Source organism: Poromitra crassiceps (assembly GCF_964638095.1).
Source record: "Poromitra crassiceps genome assembly, chromosome: 10".
In the NCBI taxonomy this organism is placed as follows: Eukaryota; Metazoa; Chordata; class Actinopteri; order Beryciformes; family Melamphaidae; genus Poromitra; species Poromitra crassiceps.
The window spans coordinates 3,211,325-3,230,846 of record NC_139631.1 but is presented as its reverse complement, the minus strand read 5'-3'; the positions used below and the strand labels follow the sequence as shown (position 1 = coordinate 3,230,846).

Genomic DNA, 19,522 nt, shown 5'->3' with positions numbered 1-19,522 from the left:
CACACGGTGCCTCCTGAAAACACTCTGTTTTCACACACGGTGCCTCCTAAAAGCACTCTCCCTGTTTTCACACACGGTGCCTCCTGAAAACACTCTCCCTGTTTTCACACACGGTGCCTCCTGAAAACACTCTCCCTGTTTTCACACATGGTCCCTCCTGAAAGCGCACTCCGTTTTCACACACGGTGCCTCCTGAAAACAGTTTTCACACACTGTGCCTCCTGAAAGCACTCTCCCTGTTTTCACACGGTGCCACACTCCGTTTCCACACACGGTGCCTCCTGAAAGCACTCTCTGTATTCACATACGGTGCCTCCTGAAAGCACTCTCCTTGTTTTCACACATGGTGCCTCCTGAAAGCACTCTCCCTGTTTTCACACACGGTGCCTCCTGAAAGCACTCTCTGTATTCACATACGGTGCCTCCTGAAAGCACTCTCCCTGTTTTCACATACGGTGCCTCCTGAAAGCACTCTCCCTATTTTCACACACGGTGCCTCCTGAAAGCACTCTCCCTGTTTTCACACACGGTGCCTCCTGAAAACACACTCCCTGTTTTCACACACGTGCCTCCTGAAAACACTCTCCCTATTTTCACACACGGTGCCTCCTGAAAACACACTCCCTGTTTTCACACACGTGCCTCCTGAAAACACACTCCCTGTTTTCACACACGTGCCTCCTGAAAACACTCTCCCTGTTTTCACACACGTGCCTCCTGAAAACAGTTTTCACACATGATGCCTCCTGAAAACACTCTCCGTTTTCACACAGGATGCCTCCTGAAAACACTGTTTTCACACATGGTCCCCCCTGAAAGCACTCTCGCTGTTTTCACACACGGTGCCTCCTGAAGTTTTCACACACGGTGCCGCCTGAAAGCACTCTCTCCGTTTTCACACACGGTGCCTCCTGAAAACAGTTTTCACACACAGTGCCTCCTGAAAGCACTCTCCCTGTTTTCACACCCAGTGCCTCCTGAAAGCACACGTCTGACTTACCTCTACACTACTCAGACGCCCCATCAAGCAATTTGTGAATAATGAATGCAGATGATAAGGGGGTCCATTCATACCAACTATCTCCTCATTCTCAGCTGAATCTGTGAATATTGCATTTACTCTTTTCAGCGAGATGCCAGAAGAAGTTAATGAATAGTCCAACAGTACCATAAAATGCAATACTGTCGAGGCAGCGCGACATGCGAGCTATAAACTAATGTGGAGAATCCTCTGCGGAGGCGGGGGAAGATGTTTCAATTTCCACTCGAAATTGATGCCACTTGCGGTTATGTTTATGAGCCAAGAAGCAGACAAGCAGGCAAGTCAGTAGACAAATTCAGCTTTAGTGACAAGAACAGTAGTGCTGATACAAGGCAGGAGCTAGGGGGAAGCTCAAAACAGTGCATAACTCAGATACAAAAAACGGTCGTACTGTAGCTTTCGACTGAATTGGTAGTCCGGAATAATCCCATTAGTTGTTGTTACTTTAAAAGCTGGAAAGAATAAAAAGGTTTAGTTAAAAATGGAATAGACTGAAAACCCCTCGATGAGAGCCTAACACCTGTTAACTGTTTTTTCTTTCTTTTTTTTACATACATCATATCCAGTACAAAACATGCATCCCATGTTATTCCACAACTGTCAGTCTTACGTACAATGATTGCACAAAATCAAATTGAGATCATAATAAAAAGAAATAATATATAAATACATCCGTCACAGACGCTACACGCAAGACATATTTGGCTATACCTATTTCTCAGACATGGAAAACCTCTCAAGCTACCATAAATTTATACACCAAATATTACTGTCCTCTGACTACTGGGCCATTTTCAAAACAGCCTGAGGTAAGCTTTAGCACATGAGACATAGCTCAAATTCAAAGGCTAAAAAAAACTTAAATAGAACAACGTTATATATTATAATGCCAAAAATCCTTCAATTTCAACAGTCACAAACAAGAGACGAAAAATTATCATAAAAAAAAGCCACACTGTTGCATCTTGTTCATCCAATTTCTGTTGTAAACAAGGTAAAAGGATTACCCCAAATGCCTCAAAGTGCCAAATTACTGAGCGAACTCTCTTGATCCACTGATTGACAGGTTCAACCGTTAAGTAGTGCAACACGACTAGTCCAACAAATGCGATGATCACGACGACAAAACGAAAACGTGGCAGAAAAAAAAACAAAGAGGCTAAAAGATCATTCAGTGTTCCCTTTTCTGCTTCCGGCCAATGTCTACCTCGTCCAGCCCAGTGGCTGATCTGGACTCCTGCAGTTCTCGGAGCTCCGAGTGCGTGCGGGGCATCACCTTCTTGAGCTTCTGCAGGTGAACGTCGATGGGGTCCAGTTCTGGCTCGCTGGCGGGGAGGGGCAGGTAGCCGCCGTCCCTGGGCAGGCACATGCACCAGCCGGCGCCGGCCAGGTCCAACTCGCCGTACTCGAAGCCGGCCTTCTTCAGCAGCTTGAAGTCCACCATGTCAGCGGACTCGTTCATGTCCACCAACAGGTTCCAGAAGACGCAGCTCAGGATGATGCCCAGCAGCTGCAGAGATACGGGGCCACGTTAGTAACTAGAATTGACCGCCTCGCGGTTGTATGCCTCTGCTAACAAGTCAAGTTTCAGTTTACATCCATGTCTGTGCAGACTCTTAAAATATATGTAGTGAAGATCCTGATGGGATTGAGTATGCGAAGCGTGCGAGACCTCGAGGGTGAACCAACGAGGCAAGGTAGAAAGGAGCGCTGCCAGTTGAGCAGGCGAACACACGCAGCATGCGAGCTGCATCCGTGAGCACACGCAGTGTGCAAGGCAGGGCGAGGACGCGGAGCGTACAAGCTGCATGCACTGGAAATACGCTCCATTTCTAGTCAATATAATGCCTCAAAGCATTCCTGAAATATCGCGTTCATGAGAATGGGTCGGACGGATGTGAGGTCACAGTGACCTTGAAATTTGACCACCAAAATCAAATCGACAAGTCGACGTTCGAGGCAAATCTGATGAAATTCCATCAAGGCGTTCCTCAGATATCGCGTTAACAAACATCGGACGGACGTACGTACGTACGGATGGATGGACAACCCGAATCCATAATGCCTCCGGCCTGGCTGTCGCTGGCGGAGGCATAAAAATCTTGTTTTGGTTAGAGTAAAGTACTGTATAAGCATGAGGCTAGGCATGTTTGAAACTGACACACACAAACGCAGACACACCAGCATGGATTAATGTGCTTGGCTCAACTATTTAATTTATTACTGTCGGAAAACTTTTGTGATGAGGCGATTTTTCAGGTTGCTTACCATTATTCTCTCTAGGCCCCGGGCTCCTCGAAGTAAGGGAGAGAGGGTGTGTGTGTGTACGCAGTCTTAAAAGAGAGTGCAGAAAGGCTGAACGTAGGCGGAAATGTACTAAATTAGAGGTCCTCTTTATTCATATGAAGGAACTACAGTACTCGCATCTTTTAATAAGAGACTGAAAGAGGCAAGTCTAATTTGACTAGCAGAAATACCCCTGAAGTCAGTGGTGTAGTGGAGGGTAGACGCCGTCTACCTACTTATTTTTCAGACGGCTTTGCATCTGCACCACTTCAGTGACCAGGATATTGCATGTTTTGGTGAGGGGTTCCTATATGAAGGAAACTCCCAGGGGGCACGGGAAGAACATGCAAACTCCCCACAGAAAGGCCCTTTTGACGACCCCACCTGGGCAGTGGGCACTAGAGGACATGCAGACGGGCACGCACTCCTTCAGCGCTCACAGCGTCCCAGATGGAACCCAGGACCTTCTAGCTGTGAGGCGAGAGCGCTACCACTGCGCCACCGTGCCCCCACACTTGTCCCCAAATTGACCCCAGTATCGGAACGTTTGAGGAGTGTGAACGTTGCGTTGCGTTCCGCGCCCGGGCGCACAACAGATCCACTTGAAAAGGTGGACTGGGGAGATTCAAGATTCAAGATTTTTATTGTCACTCCATAGTACAAGTATCACGTGTGAAATTCTTGTGCTGTGAACTCCGTTTACAACATAGTACAAATATAACAGGGCATATGAGTGCAAAAACAACAAGAGCGCTTTGCAATGCCCGGGCACATAACACTTGCGAATGTGAAAGCCAACCGTTCCGAACCACATAGACAACACATGGGCGAGGATACACTGCAGGCATAGTTGATCACGCAAGTGCACTCTGTTCTGTTTCCGAGCGCAGAGGAAATGTTGTAATGTGACCAGGGGGGGTAAATGGTAAATGGTAAATGGCCTGCATTTATATAGCGCTTTTGTCCAAAGCGCTTTACAATCAGTAGGTACATTCACCCATTCATACACCGATGGCGGCAGGCTACCACGCAGGGTGCTGGCACAACATCAGGAGCAATTTGGGGTTCAGCATCTTGCCCAAGGAGACTTCGACATGCTGACTGGAGGAGGCGGGAATCGAACCACCGACCTCTTTTATCCAAAGCGATTAGTGGACAACCCACTCTACCTCCTGAGCTACAGCCGCCCCAGTGGGGGAGAGGGGAGGGTGGGTAATCGTGCCCGGGCAGAGAACGGAACGGAACGAAAGCAATCGTTCCCAGTGAGAAAGCACCCTCACATTATCAAATCTGGTCCCCATTAAAAAAAGTTTGGACACCCCTGTTTTAATGTAATGCATTTTGCCTGTTCTTTTAATTGAACCTTATCTTATCTTTTTTCACTTTGTAATCTTTTATTATTTCTGTATATTCTTTTCTCTTATCTATTTTATGTAAAGCACTTTGACTTTGTGTATGAAAAATGCTATACAAATAAATAAACTTGCCTTGCTTGATAGATAAGGGTTCACAGTCTGACACTATAATTGAAAATGTTTTTGTCACTGATAATACCTGAAACTTTCTCCCCCAGAGAACTGCAGGGTGAGGGGAATACCGAGTACAAGTAAAGGCGTTTATTTTTAGCTGGAACTATAATCACAGCTCATACTCTACTGATGCAGCTGTTTTAGAGGCACCACAGTGGAAAATTAGGTGCATTCATGGGAGCTGTGACAAGTTTTTAAAGTTTCACAACATTGAACAGTGTTAAGAAGAGAGTTTATGCATCATTTGAGTTTATGTTTTTAAGAGAGGAGATAATGTGGGCAATTGGATTAGTAGGAGACCAAGTCTTAAAATTCACCAAAAGGTCAGAGCAAACTAGTCGACTGAAGCAAGTTTTTTTGATAAATTAACGATACGACCCAATCAATTTTATGTTCTTCCAAAGTATTCCAGCTACGCTAGATCATGTTGCCAAAGCCTATGCCCAGGAGATGAGCATATATCATTAGCTGTCTGTTTTTATGTGGTATACATAACACAAATGAATTGGCAGGCAGTGTTGCTAGGAGGTCACCTTGCGAGGAAGCTGGATTATGACATCACGATCACATGACAAATCCATCTTGCCACGCTCCTCCAATCTATTGGCTTGAATCTGAACTACCAGTGGTTTGCACCAATCAGCATCCTATGAGGCAGCTATGGGCGGGATTTTAGGTGTGACGCCAGCGAGAAGCTAGCCCGTGATAGACGTGATAGAGAGATGGTTCATCCAATCACCTGCCAGGTATAGGGAGGGCTTTCTGCAGAAACTGCAAAGCGGACGAGCCAATCAGCGACACGCCTCGTAGTTGACATCGTAACCGGCCAATCAGGAACGTCGCTAGCAAAACAGTAATGGCCGCCTCCTTGCCATTACGGTTGGCCTCGAGCAGTAATGTCAACGTTCCGACTAGTTTAAACAGCCATAAAGTGCAGTTATTGCAGAAATAGACTCAATAACAACAATTAAACAAGTACAGGAGTATGCAACAGCGGGGTTTCTGCGCGGAAAATATGTTTTTTGCCATTCTCCCGAGTGGATTTGGGTGTGACTGGATCCAACGCTGATTGGCTGAAGGAGTTGTCTGTCAAGGCAAGTACACCCGCCCAACTTCCGCCCACTGCAAAGACTGGGTGAAAGCTTCAGGCCAGACGGGAACAAAGAACAAAATGAAATGTGAGTTCACGTGACCGCCTGGTTTACCAGGCTACGTCAGGTTAGGAGGCAATCATACTTTTTTTAAAGGTGAAAATTGGAATATCGAGGGGAAATAGTAAAGGTGTTGAATTACCTGTGGCAGCCCTATGGCGCAGCATAGTGCAATGGTGATTCCAATGTTGTCACTCATCCAGAGGTTGACAGCGTGGATACAGCCGCGCACATGGATCACCTCCTGCAGAGTTTCACGCTGATACACAGACCAGGGGAAGACGACAATTTCACACTCAAAACTCAACACTGTCCTCTAGCCTCAGGAGGTGAGCCAGTTATTGGCAGCTAGTCAGAAGGACAGAAAAACAGATACACGAGTGCCTTGGCACCACAGTATCTGCTTGACGGCACAACGTGATCACTTGTGCCGCATTACCTACGTCTTCCAGTTTGTGAACAAACCAGACATGGATGTCAATCAAATGAATACCCTTTTCAGTGTTAATGTTTATACAGAAAAAACACCCTCTAAGGATTTATACAAGTAAAGTTCTGCTGACTGGATAAACATGTAAACACTGACAACATTTAAAGGCATGGGCAGCAGGGTTTGGAGATGTTCAAATGTGTATGGTGTGTACTTTCCAAAAACACAAAATATTTTCTTTCCTGATTCAGAGGAGGCGCTAGTGCAATGACCAGGACACATACCCTTAATCCGGCTTCCCAACCACAGACATGTGGTGGGGAGAATTTAGAAGTTGTTGTAATACCACCCTCAAGACCTAGGGGGCACTATCTGCAGTAAGATGCTCTAATAATCTAGGACTTCCTGGTGAGAGGCTTGATAGAGGTCTGAATGAGAGGATTCTAGGTCAGTCCCTTGGGATGCAGAGAGGAGGGGCTGATCCAGAGCTCTGTGACTTTGCTTTTGTAAATAAATAATTTGTATACTTTTTAACTTCTAGTTTATTATGTTAGAATAGTAATTTTACCACACATGGCCAATTGTGCTCATATGGAGGCCCGAGTCCGACCAAGCCGGGGGTAACAGACCAAGCCGGCAGGGAATCTACCGCTGCACTACCCAGAAGCCCCTACAAAAGAGCCGTCTTATGAACCAAATATTCATCTTACCTGTTGATCCAGGGTCTTGTAACCACAAAGAGTGTTGATGACCTCTCCCACCTGGGCAAAAGTGACAGAGACAAGGTTTTAATTGAGCTTACATGAACACACACGCAGCTCTAAGGGGACTTGTGTGACAGCGATACGGTGTCTCCTTGGGAGGTGGTGTAGCTGTCTCCTGCCAGCCGGGGGCGCTAACTTGACCGCCAGCAAAATGGCTGCAGCAAGGAAGGGACCTACATTTAATTTAAGGGAAGAAAGAAATCTCCCAAAGCACACCACACACCAATGCCTGTGAAGCACACGTCTCCTCGAAGCCAGGCTAGGCCCTCTCCTTCACAATCAATTGCATCCCAGCTGGGCAGATATGACGACAGGTGCCTCTTCTAGGCTTGATGAAACAGGATTGGAACATCACAAATTCAGTGTTTGGTTTGAGACATGTGTACCAGCAGGCAGTAGGGTCTGGGCCTTAGAGATCCTATCAGCTGTTCAGTCCGCAGCAGCAGGCCCACGCAACCTCACTGATCCTCATTCCGTGGCCACACAGTATCAATACTAGCTCATTAAAACGGCCTAGATTGGTCACTCTGAAATGTATGGAGCTACGAGCTACTCAACCAAGAGTAGGAAGACCTCTGTGTGGACAAGTGCCGGAGCTAATAGAATCCAATTACTCTCTGCTTTGTGCACATTGTAGATAGCTTTGACATCAACACTCATCAGACACATGCACACAAACACCCACAAATGTCATAGGATCCAGCAGACACGCGCCCAAGCGCCTGTCTAATGAATTTTGCATGACGTCTCAGTTAAGATGTGTCAACATTTGTTACAGCTTTAGATGTTAAAGATGTGCTTGTATGTTTTGCCATTTATATATATATATATATATATTACAGGATAGCAGAGTATTTCTTTCTGGAAGCACCAACTTACTTCACAAAGGTATGTAGGTTAGGCTAGGAATAGCTAGATTGTCTTGGTAAAATGTGCTATTGTCTACCTTGTGCGTTTCGCTATGCTTTGCATATCTTTTTGTTCGCCACCAGTTGTGCTTAGTTAGATCTAGTAGATAGGCTCATTTTCTGTAAAGTCCTAAACTTGAAACTTGAACCAACAAATCACTCCGAGATTAGTACCGATTGGTCAGAAGAGCTGCACGACATGAGAAAATCACCAGATACCCCCCCACCCGACCCCATCTATTTTCTTGTGAACATTTCTATTGCCTGAAATGCCACTTCTCCAGATGTGCCACACATAACTGGTGCAGATGTTTCAGAGGAGTTGTTTTTATGTGAAGGCGTATGTGTGTGTGTGTGTGGTGTGTGTGACCACGCTGCTATGTGTTTATGTGAAGGCGTATGTATGTGTGTGTGGTGTGTGTGACCACGCTGCTATGTGTTTATGTGAAGGCGTATGTGTGTGTGTGTGGTGTGTGTGACCACGCTGCTAGCACTCACCTTGTGTTGTTGTTTTTATGTGAAGGCGTATGTGTGTGTGGTGTGTGTGACCACGCTGCTATGTGTTTATGTGAAGGCGTATGTGTGTGTGTGGTGTGTGTGACCACGCTGCTATGTGTTTATGTGAAGGCGTATGTGTGTGTGTGTGTGGTGTGTGTGACCACGCTGCTATGTGTTTATGTGAAGGCGTATGTATGTGTGTGTGGTGTGTGTGACCATGCTGCTAGCACTCACCTTGCGGCGAACACAACAGGTATATGGAACCCCGCAGGCCAGTGGACCAGTACCGTTACAGAAATGGTACTGGTTGACTCCCCAGTCCTTATACTCATCTCCTCCACAACACGAGAACTGGAGAAGACAATCACAGAAAGGGAAATAAACAGTTGGGAGCTAACTAGCTAAATATGCCATCAAAGCAAAGGCTCAACTCAACAGGCATCAAACCTTGGCAACAAGCTCAGATGTGCTTTAAGTGCTTTAAATTGAGGCGACCCACTGGGTTACAGCTTCAATCAACACCTGTCTGTCAGCTTGGACTAAAGCCCGAGGCCACTCACCGTGTTGCCTCCGTTATCCCCCTTACCCAGACCAGACCTCATTCACCCAATAATCTTACTTCCAATTCCCACTGCAGACGGAGCTCCAGGCGGCGCGGAGCTGGAGCTCTCGGGTGAGGACTGGGTACTTTCTAGGGATGGGCATTTTAAGCAATTTAAATAGTCGAGTACACTGAATTCAAGACTATCACTTAAAACGACGGTGCAGAGAATCCCATCAATCAGCCAACATGTTGAAACTATCCATCCTTTTTAGAGGAAACAACTTCTTAGTAACAAATGCAAAATCATTCAAGCATCCTCACACTGGGAGGAAAAGTCATATTCGGGAATTTATAAGCTGTAAGTTTACGCATGTGATTTACATGTTATTATGTCCCTGTGGTCTAGCATACGGGGGGGGGGTTGGACAAACCAAATGACCCCTAAAACAACGAATTTCGGAGCACAACACTGCAATCCATTCAGGCAATATGGATTATGGAATTGCAAAACATTATGCTGAAGCAAATCATGGTTCACCCTCTTCACTAAAATTCTGTGGGATTGAAAAACTCATGATGCCTACAACAGGTGATGTTCTGGGGGGGGGGAATGGCCCAGAGAGAAATGTTCTGGATACACACACTCAATACTATGACACCAAACGGACTTAATGATGATGACTACAGCTTAAAATGCTTTTTGGGTTAAAAACCATTTAGATTATGTCCCTTTCTTTGTCATCCAGTGTATAAATGGCCAGAAGCAATGTTCTGTGATGTGTCATGCTGTGATTGGTCCTTGGATCTAGATTCATGGGTGAAGGTGATTGGCTCCTAAATAATTCGGTCCAACTCCCAGCTGTGCGTGATCTCTGTCCTTGTCATATTACCAAACTGAACCTGTATTGTTGCAACGCTCTGAAGAAGGCTCTGTGCCGGAAAAAAACCTGTTGTGAGTGATGTTATAAATAAATAAGTGAAATGTGAGTATTGTGTCCTCCTTGACTTTGATCGTCTTACTACCTTTTGTTGCACATAGTCCAGGATGTTTTTGAAGTCCAGATCATCATAGTAGTGCTTAATTCCCTCTCGTATGCTGTTCTGAAACAAGCCAGACGTCTAGGCAGAGAGAGAGAGAGAGAGAGATGCACAGGAAGAGAGGGAGAAGAGCAAATTGATGAGCATTGACCAAGGTGCTGTCAATCAGAAAGACTGACAGCAGTCGAGGCAAGGAGGTTATGACCTGACTGTGTCTGGAGGCAGGGTATTGCTGCTGAGAGGGAATCTATAGGAATATATAGCATGCGTGAATATTTACCTTCTTTTCAAAGATGAGAGCCGTAATGAGGGCGACTGCCTGCAGGAGCAGCAACACACAGAGGACACAGAGGAACTGTGGGAGGAGAACAGGATTATACGGAGCTTCCTTCCGCATCCATCCAGCAGTGCACTGCCACAGCAAGGAAGCTACCACCGCTATTACAGAAAAATCTTCAGTTAACATTGTTACATTGTAATGTCCCAGGGAATTGTGAACACGCAGCTTAACGTTCTACATTTCTGTGGGAGGAAAGATGTTAAGATGTTGTAGAACAGCTCGGAAAGAGACTACAAGCTTAGGCTGTGATCACTTAGGATGCATTTTTGAATGCGCCTGTTTCAGTTATTATCAGTGGTTTGGTGTGTGTGTGTGTGTGTGTGTGTCTCTGCATTTTGGATGCATGCGGTACATTTTGGGGAACTGGGTGCTCCAAGATGAACACGTCTCTACTTTAGCTGTGCTGCTGCATTACGTTAATGTCAGGCAGAGAAAAACACAGCGGTGCCTGGAGGGATGTAGCCTATACGTTTTCTCAGTGAGTAATCTATATCCTCCCAACGGAATGGGCTCCTGATCCTCTACTTCCAGCTAAAGCAGACCTATAACTAACTTTCTCTTGTCCATTTTTGCTTTCAACGTTATCTCCTCACTTCAGGTGAGCTAGCTAACGTTAATTAGATAGCAGCAAGAATGATGTAATGTTAAATGTTAATAAATGATTAAAGAAATTCCCTGTGAAACATGACATGCAGTGACAATTTCTGCTTTTAGCAATTTAACCTGCACAAGAGCCATAACTGGGACTAAAAGAGGGAGAGATGTAGAACAAAACTCAAAAATAGAACCCTTCATCATTAGCAACATCAATATCAATTAACTTAATTGATATAATTAACAATAACAAACTAAACAAAATGAGAGGCTACACACATGCCCCTCCCCCTCCATCCGTACCATGTGCAGCAGGGTCTTGTTGTCCCTGAGGGATCCCACCATGCCCACCACGGACACGGTGAACATCACCAGGCCCAGCAGGATGAGCACCACAGCAGGAGCCAGGAAGACCCCCTCCAGGGTCCGGTTCTTCTGCCTCTCCACCTCCGCATACACCCCCACACACAGCACACACAGACCCATCAGCTGCACGGGGGGACAGAGATAGCACGACTGTTGGAAGTTCCACCAATATGTTTTTTTTTGGCCATATGTTTTTTTGGATTGAGGCTACTGATAATCATAAAGCTGCAGAAACAGCATTAGACCATCATGGTGGCACACTGTACAGACTGACACACCCAAAGCTTTACAATAGAATCACATCCTTGCCCCCACATATCCGTGGTGGACGACATTGACTGGCCAATACCTGATTTTTATTAAAAGGGCAATATTGGCTTGATGGAGGGTTAAAAATCGATACAGGATAGAATTGTGATATTTTATTATATAAATTGTCTGCATTTGTTTTTTTATGACCGTGTTGTTCAGTTGGTCTGCCAGTGACATTGACAATCTCATATTGCTGCAATAAAAATGCTAATTTAAATGAGATGAACAGAAACTTTATATTATTAGGTAAAACAGGTGTTGACAAAAGTTTTTTTCCTTTGGGGACACAATCTGCAGTTGAAAAAGGTAATCGCAATATTTCACAATATTCTTTTTTAATTGCAATAATAATGTATTGTGACCTAAGTATGACCTCTGGTGATTCCCACCCCTACATGATAATATATCTGTCTGACCCTAATCGAAAAGGTTAGAGCCTCGCTGAGTGACAATCTCCCTGCATTAGAATCACAGTACACCAAAGATGAGCTTGTTAATAATGTGCATGGAGCTGCAATGATTACTAATCGATTAGTTGTCAACTATTAATCGCCAACTATTTTGATAATTGGTTTGAGTAAACTTTTTTTTACGATTTAAAAAATAATAATTATCTGATTCCAGGTTCTTAAATGTGAATATTTTCTGGTTGCTTTACTCCTCTGGCAGTAAAGTAAATATCTTTGGGTTGTGGACAAAACAAGACATTTGAGGAAGTCATCTTGGGCTTTGGGAAACGCACATTCTCACATTTTATAATATAGACCAAACTAGTTGATTGATCAAGAAAGTAATTGACAGATTGACAATGAGAATAATCATTCGTTTCAGCGGCCCTACAAAAAATAGACAGCTGTTTCGTTCGAACCACCGTGAGAGAAATCAGAGATGTGCATATTTTATAAGACACCCAGCTCTCCTTAATGTTCTGTCGCACAAAAGCAAAAAGCTAATTTGTAAATTCTGTTTCCTTTCACACTTTGTGATTAAAGTTTGGAGTAGAGTAATCCAACTTGAGAACCCTGAAGATTGCCCTGAAGCATCTCTGAGTGCTGGGTGCAAGCCTTGCACCATGCTGAGTAAGGACTAATAAATGGGGAAGGAATAGAGAAATAGAGGTGCAATACAAAGTGTTTTCACAGCACCAAAATAAACGCAGTCGACAGCCTTATTTTACAGCTAAAAGGATCACTATGGCTCATAATGAATCACAGTCACTAAGTAGACTACATTGACAATAAACTGTCTTGATTGATTGGTGTACAGAGTGACACAAGATTTTCAGAGTACAAATTAGGTCCAAAGGGAGAGACAGTACGTGCCTCATATACATAATATAAAGAGAAGAGAAACAAACAGCCTTGGCTACCTTGCTATTGATTTTCAAATGGAAAGTGAGGCAATCTGCATCTACTTCAGGGTGCATCTTCTTCAACTCCATTTACTGCTCACAACCATAAAGCTAGCAGATCCATTTGGCTTGGTTCCCATGTTCAATGTTAGCCTATACTTACCTTCACTGCCATAGGAGTGAAGGTAATAAAGTGCAACGGGTAACGTTAGCTGCTTGCAGTTTGTCCTGCAACATACAAAATGTCTTTACTGTCTATGTAAGAATTAATCAGGCATATTTATATACCACTGTATAAGGCGGAGTCATCCCCAGAGGACACCTATAGCTTTATTCCTGTCATAAAGATTTCCATTAAGTTGCATTAACCAGATTCAACAGACGACAGCAAAGATAGCCTTAATTTACATGGCTGGCCTGCGGCCAAAGCAGCTTTTGTCTGTTGGGCTTAGTTGGGCCACGCTATCCCAAATCACAGCAGTAGGAGGGAGAGATAGCGGAGGAGAGAAAGAGTGAGGCAGACCATAGAGGGCCTGTGGACTGCTCATGCAATCAAACTACTGGGGCCATAGGCCTATCTTATGCCCAAGTGCAAGTGCAAGGGCAAATCTTTGCTAGTACTCAAAATTGCGAACACAGTGGTAATTAAAAGGGGAAAAATATATATATATTGAGTGCTAGAAACTAGCAAAGATTTGCCCTTGCACTTTTTGGAGTCATATTCAATAAAGATGCTTTCAGGGGCATCTACTTGACAGAGTGGGGCAGTTTGGGGTGGACGTGGAGGGTTACTGAACATTATTATTCCCATAATTTTCCAGGAGGTAAGAGTGCTGAAGGATATAATAAGGATAATATTTGGACAAGATTACAACTTTTCGAATTGGTTCTCCTGTTATTTCCACAGTCTTTCCACCGCCAAATGAAACACTGTGATGGGCGGTACCGCGTCTCGCCATACGAGAGAAATACATACAGAAACATACATTCGTGGATAACAGTTACTTTACAGACGCTTAACAATTCCCTTCAATTATAATGCGAGCACGGATTTGTTTATTTACATACAGTAGCCTAACCAGAGAGAATCAACTACAACCCACCATCTATTCTATGGCCTAACTAACGTCAGCAAGCTCGTGATTTCTGTCGGCAAAAAATATATTATTTTCCCACGTTATCATCTCCTTTATTCGATCCAACGCCCTGCACCACCTCACGAGAGCCTCTTTGTCGGTGCTGTTGGGCCGATGGATGCGAGCCACACTAGCAAGTTCAATTAATATCCCAATAAATTGTTTTGTTAGAAGAACGTGCCGGTGTTTGTTTTTTTAGAGGCAGTTATAAGCTATATGCCCCTCCTGGCTAGGCTAACAGTAACGTTACGGAGGGTGGCTAGCCCTGATATGAAATGCTACGCCAAGCTCCGTTCAAAGATGCGACAATTTAATGCTGCCCATTTTATAAACGAACATATCTGGTAGAAGATAACTTGACCATTTACAAATCGTTGAGTCTACTACTGGTAGCTTAAATCCGGCGTGCACATAATCACAAAACAGCACTTTTGTAATTCAGTAAAATGACAACTACAATCGGTTCAGTCACACACTGCTCACCCCACCCTCCACGGTGTGTTTTGGTCTATGGGTTTGATGGAAGCAGATAGTAACGTCAGAACAGACAGGGGAGCCTGGCTTAAAGTTGGAATTTTGTTGAAATACGTCCTGTTTGATGTATTGGATGTACGCCGAATTGTACAATGGGTCGTATAGATTCATACTAGGTCTAAAGTTGTGTCATAACAGGTGTACGTTTGCTTGTAGGTGAGGGCACCTTCAACTGCAAGCCTTTAGAACGGGATATCGTTCTTATAGGAGGGCTATTGGGTGGCTAACGTCAAATGTCATTTGGGGGAAATGCTGCAGCTCAGATGAGAAATGACTGCGTTAGTGGTCGTTAATGCTGCTGTGGAAAAAGGGGGAAACACACTTACCGAGAAGAGCATTGAGTAGATATTTAAAGTAAATTTGATGAAATAGTAGAAGTGGTTGGTTTTCCTCAATTCTGAATAGGAGGGCATGGCTGCTAAACGTTAGGGAAGCTAGCTAACAAGCTAGCTAGCTACTCCACGCGTGGTTTGTGCGCTATCTAAAAACAAATAAAATAAAATATGAACGATGAAATAAAACTAGCTTTTGTGAGAGATAATTGAATGGTCAAAATATGTAATAGCTGCTCTCATTCCTCACATGCTATTGTGTGTGTAGTGTAACGTAAAACCAAACCACTTCCGTGCGGCTGGGCAGTACACGCTTTGTTTTGACTACATTCTTAAAGGCACAGTGCACAAAAAAATACATTATTTATTTTCAAATGTATTTTTTATCAACGGGTTTTATTGTACGAAGTTTTAAATTTTAGCTCTTGATTTTTATTGAAATCTTCAAATGTGTACAGCATTACAACAAAATAAACGGGGTTTAGGTGGCGCAGACTGAAATTTGACCATTTCATCTCTCCTTTGAGAGAGCCTGGTGACGCGAGGTTAATTTGACAGATGTACATGTCAGAGTGCAGCAGCAGTGGACAGAAATAAGTATTTAACAACAACAACAATAATAATCATAATCATAAGTATTATTATTATCATCTTCATCATAATCATCATCATCATTATTATTATTATTATTATTATTATTATTGATTGGATTTATAAAGCGCCTTTCTAGACGCTCAAAGCGCTCCACATTATCAGGGAAGGGAGGAGGAGGGAACTCGCCTCACCCACCACTGTGTAGCACCCACCTGGGTGATGCACGAAAAACTATCAGGATATAGATCCAGAAGGGGCCGCACACTCCACAAATCTATTTTGATTTTTCTTGCTGTGACCAAAACCTCCTGCTCTGGATGTGCGCGGGTGCTCTCTTAACGAATGAAAATATGTATGATAAAAACAAATTATATTTAAATATCTATGATGGTCCGTTTACCACAAAAGAATTCAATAGGGCCAAACAGCAACTAGAAGTGGGGAAAAGTGCAGGACCAGATCTAATTCCACCAGAAGTACTGAAACTATGCAACCTGGACGACATTCTGCTGGACATGTGCAATTCCTCGCTCATGGACAGGGACACGGTTGAGCAATGGTCATTGATGAATATAATTCCTGTCTTCAAGTCTGGTAACATGCTTGACCCTAACAACTATAGAGGAATTAGTCTAGCACCAGTCATTGCGAAACTATATAACAGACTAATCCTAAACAGAATACGCCCCGCGCTTGAACCTTTCATGAGAAATAATCAAAATGGGTTCCGACCCAAAAGGTCTACAACTGCTCAAGTTCTTGCCCTCCGCAGAATCATTGAGGAGGTCAGGAAGAACAACTTGCCCTCTGTCATGGTGTTCGTTGACTTCAAAAAGGCCTTCGACACGATCAACAGGCAGAAAATGATAAAAATCCTGACTGCCTACGGAATTCCTACCCGAATAGTCCAGGCGATATCTGACATGTACATGAATACCAGAGCAAGAGTACAAACTCCGGACGGATTAACAGAAGAATTCCAAATTAAGACAGGGGTGCTACAGGGAGACACACTGGCACCATATCTGTTTATAATAGTGCTGGACTATGCACTTAGGAAGGCCATTGGAGACAAGGGGAATGAACTTGGATTTACCATCAAGCCACGCCAGAGTAGGCGCCTGCAGGCCCAAGTACTAACCGATCTTGATTTCGCAGATGATATCGCGTTAATATCAAATGAAATCAAAGAAGCCCAAGAACTCTTGAACCGAGTGGAGAGAGAGTGTGCTGTGGTTGGTCTTGGGATAAACGTAAAGAAAACACAGTACATAACTCAAAACAGCAGAGATGATAATCCCATCACTACTCTGTCGGGGGAGCCACTGGAGAAGGTGGAGGACTTTAAGTATTTAGGATCATGGGTGGCCAGTACAGAAAAGGACATCAGGGTCAGGAAGGCCCTGGCCTGGAAAGCTCTCCACTCACTGAATAATATATGGAGGACAGGCCTTTCTAGAAAAATCAAGCTTGCCCTGTTCACTGCATCTGTGGAGTCAGTGTTGATCTATGGCTCTGAAACATGGACCTTGAGTCAACAGAGGGAGAACAGACTAAATGGATGCTACACGCGGATGCTTAAGCATGCCCTCAACATCGACCCTAGCACCCATATCACAAACGTTGATCTTTACCAAGAGCTGCCTAAGCTAAGTGAGAAGATACGATGCAGGCGGCTGAGGCTTGCTGGACACTGCTATAGACACCCAGAGTTAGCAGCACAGAAGCTGGTACTGTGGGAACCGACACACGGAGCTAAAAGAAGGGGAAGACAACAACTAACATACGTGGACACTATAAGGCGAGACACCGGGCTGACTTCAGGAGAAATTGGAACGTGTATGCAGGCGAGGGAGGAATGGAGATCCATCATTGCCCGAGGAACCCACTCGACCTGATGATGATGATATACAAAAAATATATATTATGCAGAGTAGAATACATAAGTAAAAACAAGCTGCTCGTGTAGAGTAACCAGAGTAATTGTAATTTGTTACTTCCACACAGCTAATCCCAGCTTTTGCTTCAGGTTGCGTCAGTTGTTGCTGCCCCTGGTTGGCTTCTGGCATGACTAATGAGAGCATCACAAATAGGTTTAGACAATTGCAAAGCTGTCCTTATGTTACTTTAGATCGCCCAAGTGATTATCACCTGAAGGTTTATGCTTTTTGTGTTTCTCATGACGCCTGCATGCTTGAACCAAATCCAGCTCTCCGCATCCCCCAGTAGGCTACTGTACTGCACCTCTTCCTCTTTCAGCCAAACCTGAAGGCTATGTTTATCAGTCAGGTCAGTCATCAGGTTACATTAATCTATTATGGTGGAGTTCTAGTTCAAGATCTGCAGTATTTTGGCAAGCCTCCACCGTGCTGAAGTGTCCTTGAGCAAGGCACTGGATCCGTACCAGCTCCAGGTGTGCTGTTAAGTCCCTGTTTCCCTACAGCAACTGTGGTTCCCAAACTGAGGTCCTAGGGCCAAGGGGTATGAGGACCTGAGCCAATTAATTTTAACATTTCATTCATTTTCATGATTTATTTTCCGTTTCCCCCTTTCTCTCCCGTACGTGAGAGAGAAAGGGGGAAATGGAAAATAAATCATGAAAATGAATGAAATGTTAAAATTAATTGGCTCAGGAGGCACTAATTGTATCTCTTTCACTCCATTTCTTATCTTCAAAAGGTGGGTTATATCATTCATTCATTGCATCATATGTTATAGTTTTCACTTGCAGTTTTGTAAGCAAAACGTTGGAGGCGGGTATAGACAGTTTTAACTTGACAACAATAACAACCGTCACAACCCACCTGAATATCCGGTTTACTTCCTGTATACATAGCTGAGCGCAGGCTGATATTCGGCTCATATTAAATGTTAACGTTAGGCCGTGTCTCCGACAGACACATTAACAAGGTAGCCTATTTCGGTCTTTATGTCTTGTAGTAGTTAGTAGTAGTTGTTGTTGTTGTTGTTGATAGTTGCCATAACAACCACCCCTGTCGGAAAGACGTGCACACGCTGGGTAGGAAGTAGTCTCTTAGAACAGACGAGTTGGCTTCCGCAATTTTCAAATGCTCTCGCCATACCGTCTGTACGTCAGACCCCCAGAACATGCACAAGGAAGTAGTGAAAAAAACCTTCAGACCGGAAGGAAGTTCGACGGAATCTGACCAATCACGACACGCGTGTCCACGAAAAATATGTTCCCCCCGGAAACTTAAACCGATGCAGGTTGCTAATGCTAGCAGTGCTTTAGAATTACCATGGAAGCTACGCCGACGAAACCGGTGAAATAAGACCCTGATAGACGTAAACGATGTATCCGCGGCTTGGAGGAACCTCGTGCAAGACGTGCACTTATTCCAGAGTTAAACGAAAGTGATGAGGTAAGTTGCTAACGTTACTGAGCTTATCGTTCGTCTTACTAATTAGCGTTAGCTAACGATAGCTACAGCAGTATACAGCTAGTTAGCTAATGTTAAATTCTGATTGGACGAATGAGCGGAAGTCCCGCCTTTCAACTTCCTCTTCCGTTTGGTGCATGATTCTACCCCACGAAGTACAGACTGTATATAGCTGCATCTGCCGGATGTAGATAAGACAGTCTGTTTTAAGAGACTAGGTAGGAAGCGTTGTTGTCCCGGAGGCGATATTCTTTTTTCGGATGATGGCGAAGGCATAACCCGCCCCTTTCTGCCTCTGATTGGCCTAGCGTCAAACTTCCATCCAAACACATTCGCTTGGCTATTCTGCATTACATCTCTTTCTACAGTCTG

The 19,522-nt window shown here is 44.2% G+C and overlaps 1 protein-coding gene across 1 annotated transcript; it reads right to left on the bottom strand.

The window, feature by feature from the left end:
* Nucleotides 1-1,336: 1,336 nt before the first annotated feature.
* Nucleotides 1,337-15,436, bottom strand: LOC310783125 (tetraspanin-15). Its single transcript, XM_083643916.1, has 8 exons — nt 15,150-15,436; nt 11,428-11,613; nt 10,471-10,545; nt 10,176-10,271; nt 8,843-8,959; nt 7,149-7,199; nt 6,151-6,267; nt 1,337-2,552 (listed from the first exon to the last, which is right to left on the bottom strand). Exons 1-8 carry the CDS (start codon nt 15,234-15,236, stop codon nt 2,214-2,216), a joined length of 1,068 nt encoding a protein of 355 aa, XP_083500042.1. The 5' UTR covers nt 15,237-15,436; the 3' UTR covers nt 1,337-2,213.
* Nucleotides 15,437-19,522: the final 4,086 nt, after the last annotated feature.

Coding starts and splice junctions, on each gene's coding strand:
- LOC310783125 (XM_083643916.1), bottom strand. CDS start 15,236: ATGCCCTCCTATTCAGAATTGAGGAAAACCAACCACTTCTACTATTTC. Junction 10,272..10,470: donor CTCTCATCTTTGAAAAGAAG/GTAAATATTCAC, acceptor CTCTCTGCCTAG/ACGTCTGGCTTGTTTCAGAA. Junction 8,960..10,175: donor TGGACTATGTGCAACAAAAG/GTAGTAAGACGA, acceptor TGTCTTCTCCAG/TTCTCGTGTTGTGGAGGAGA.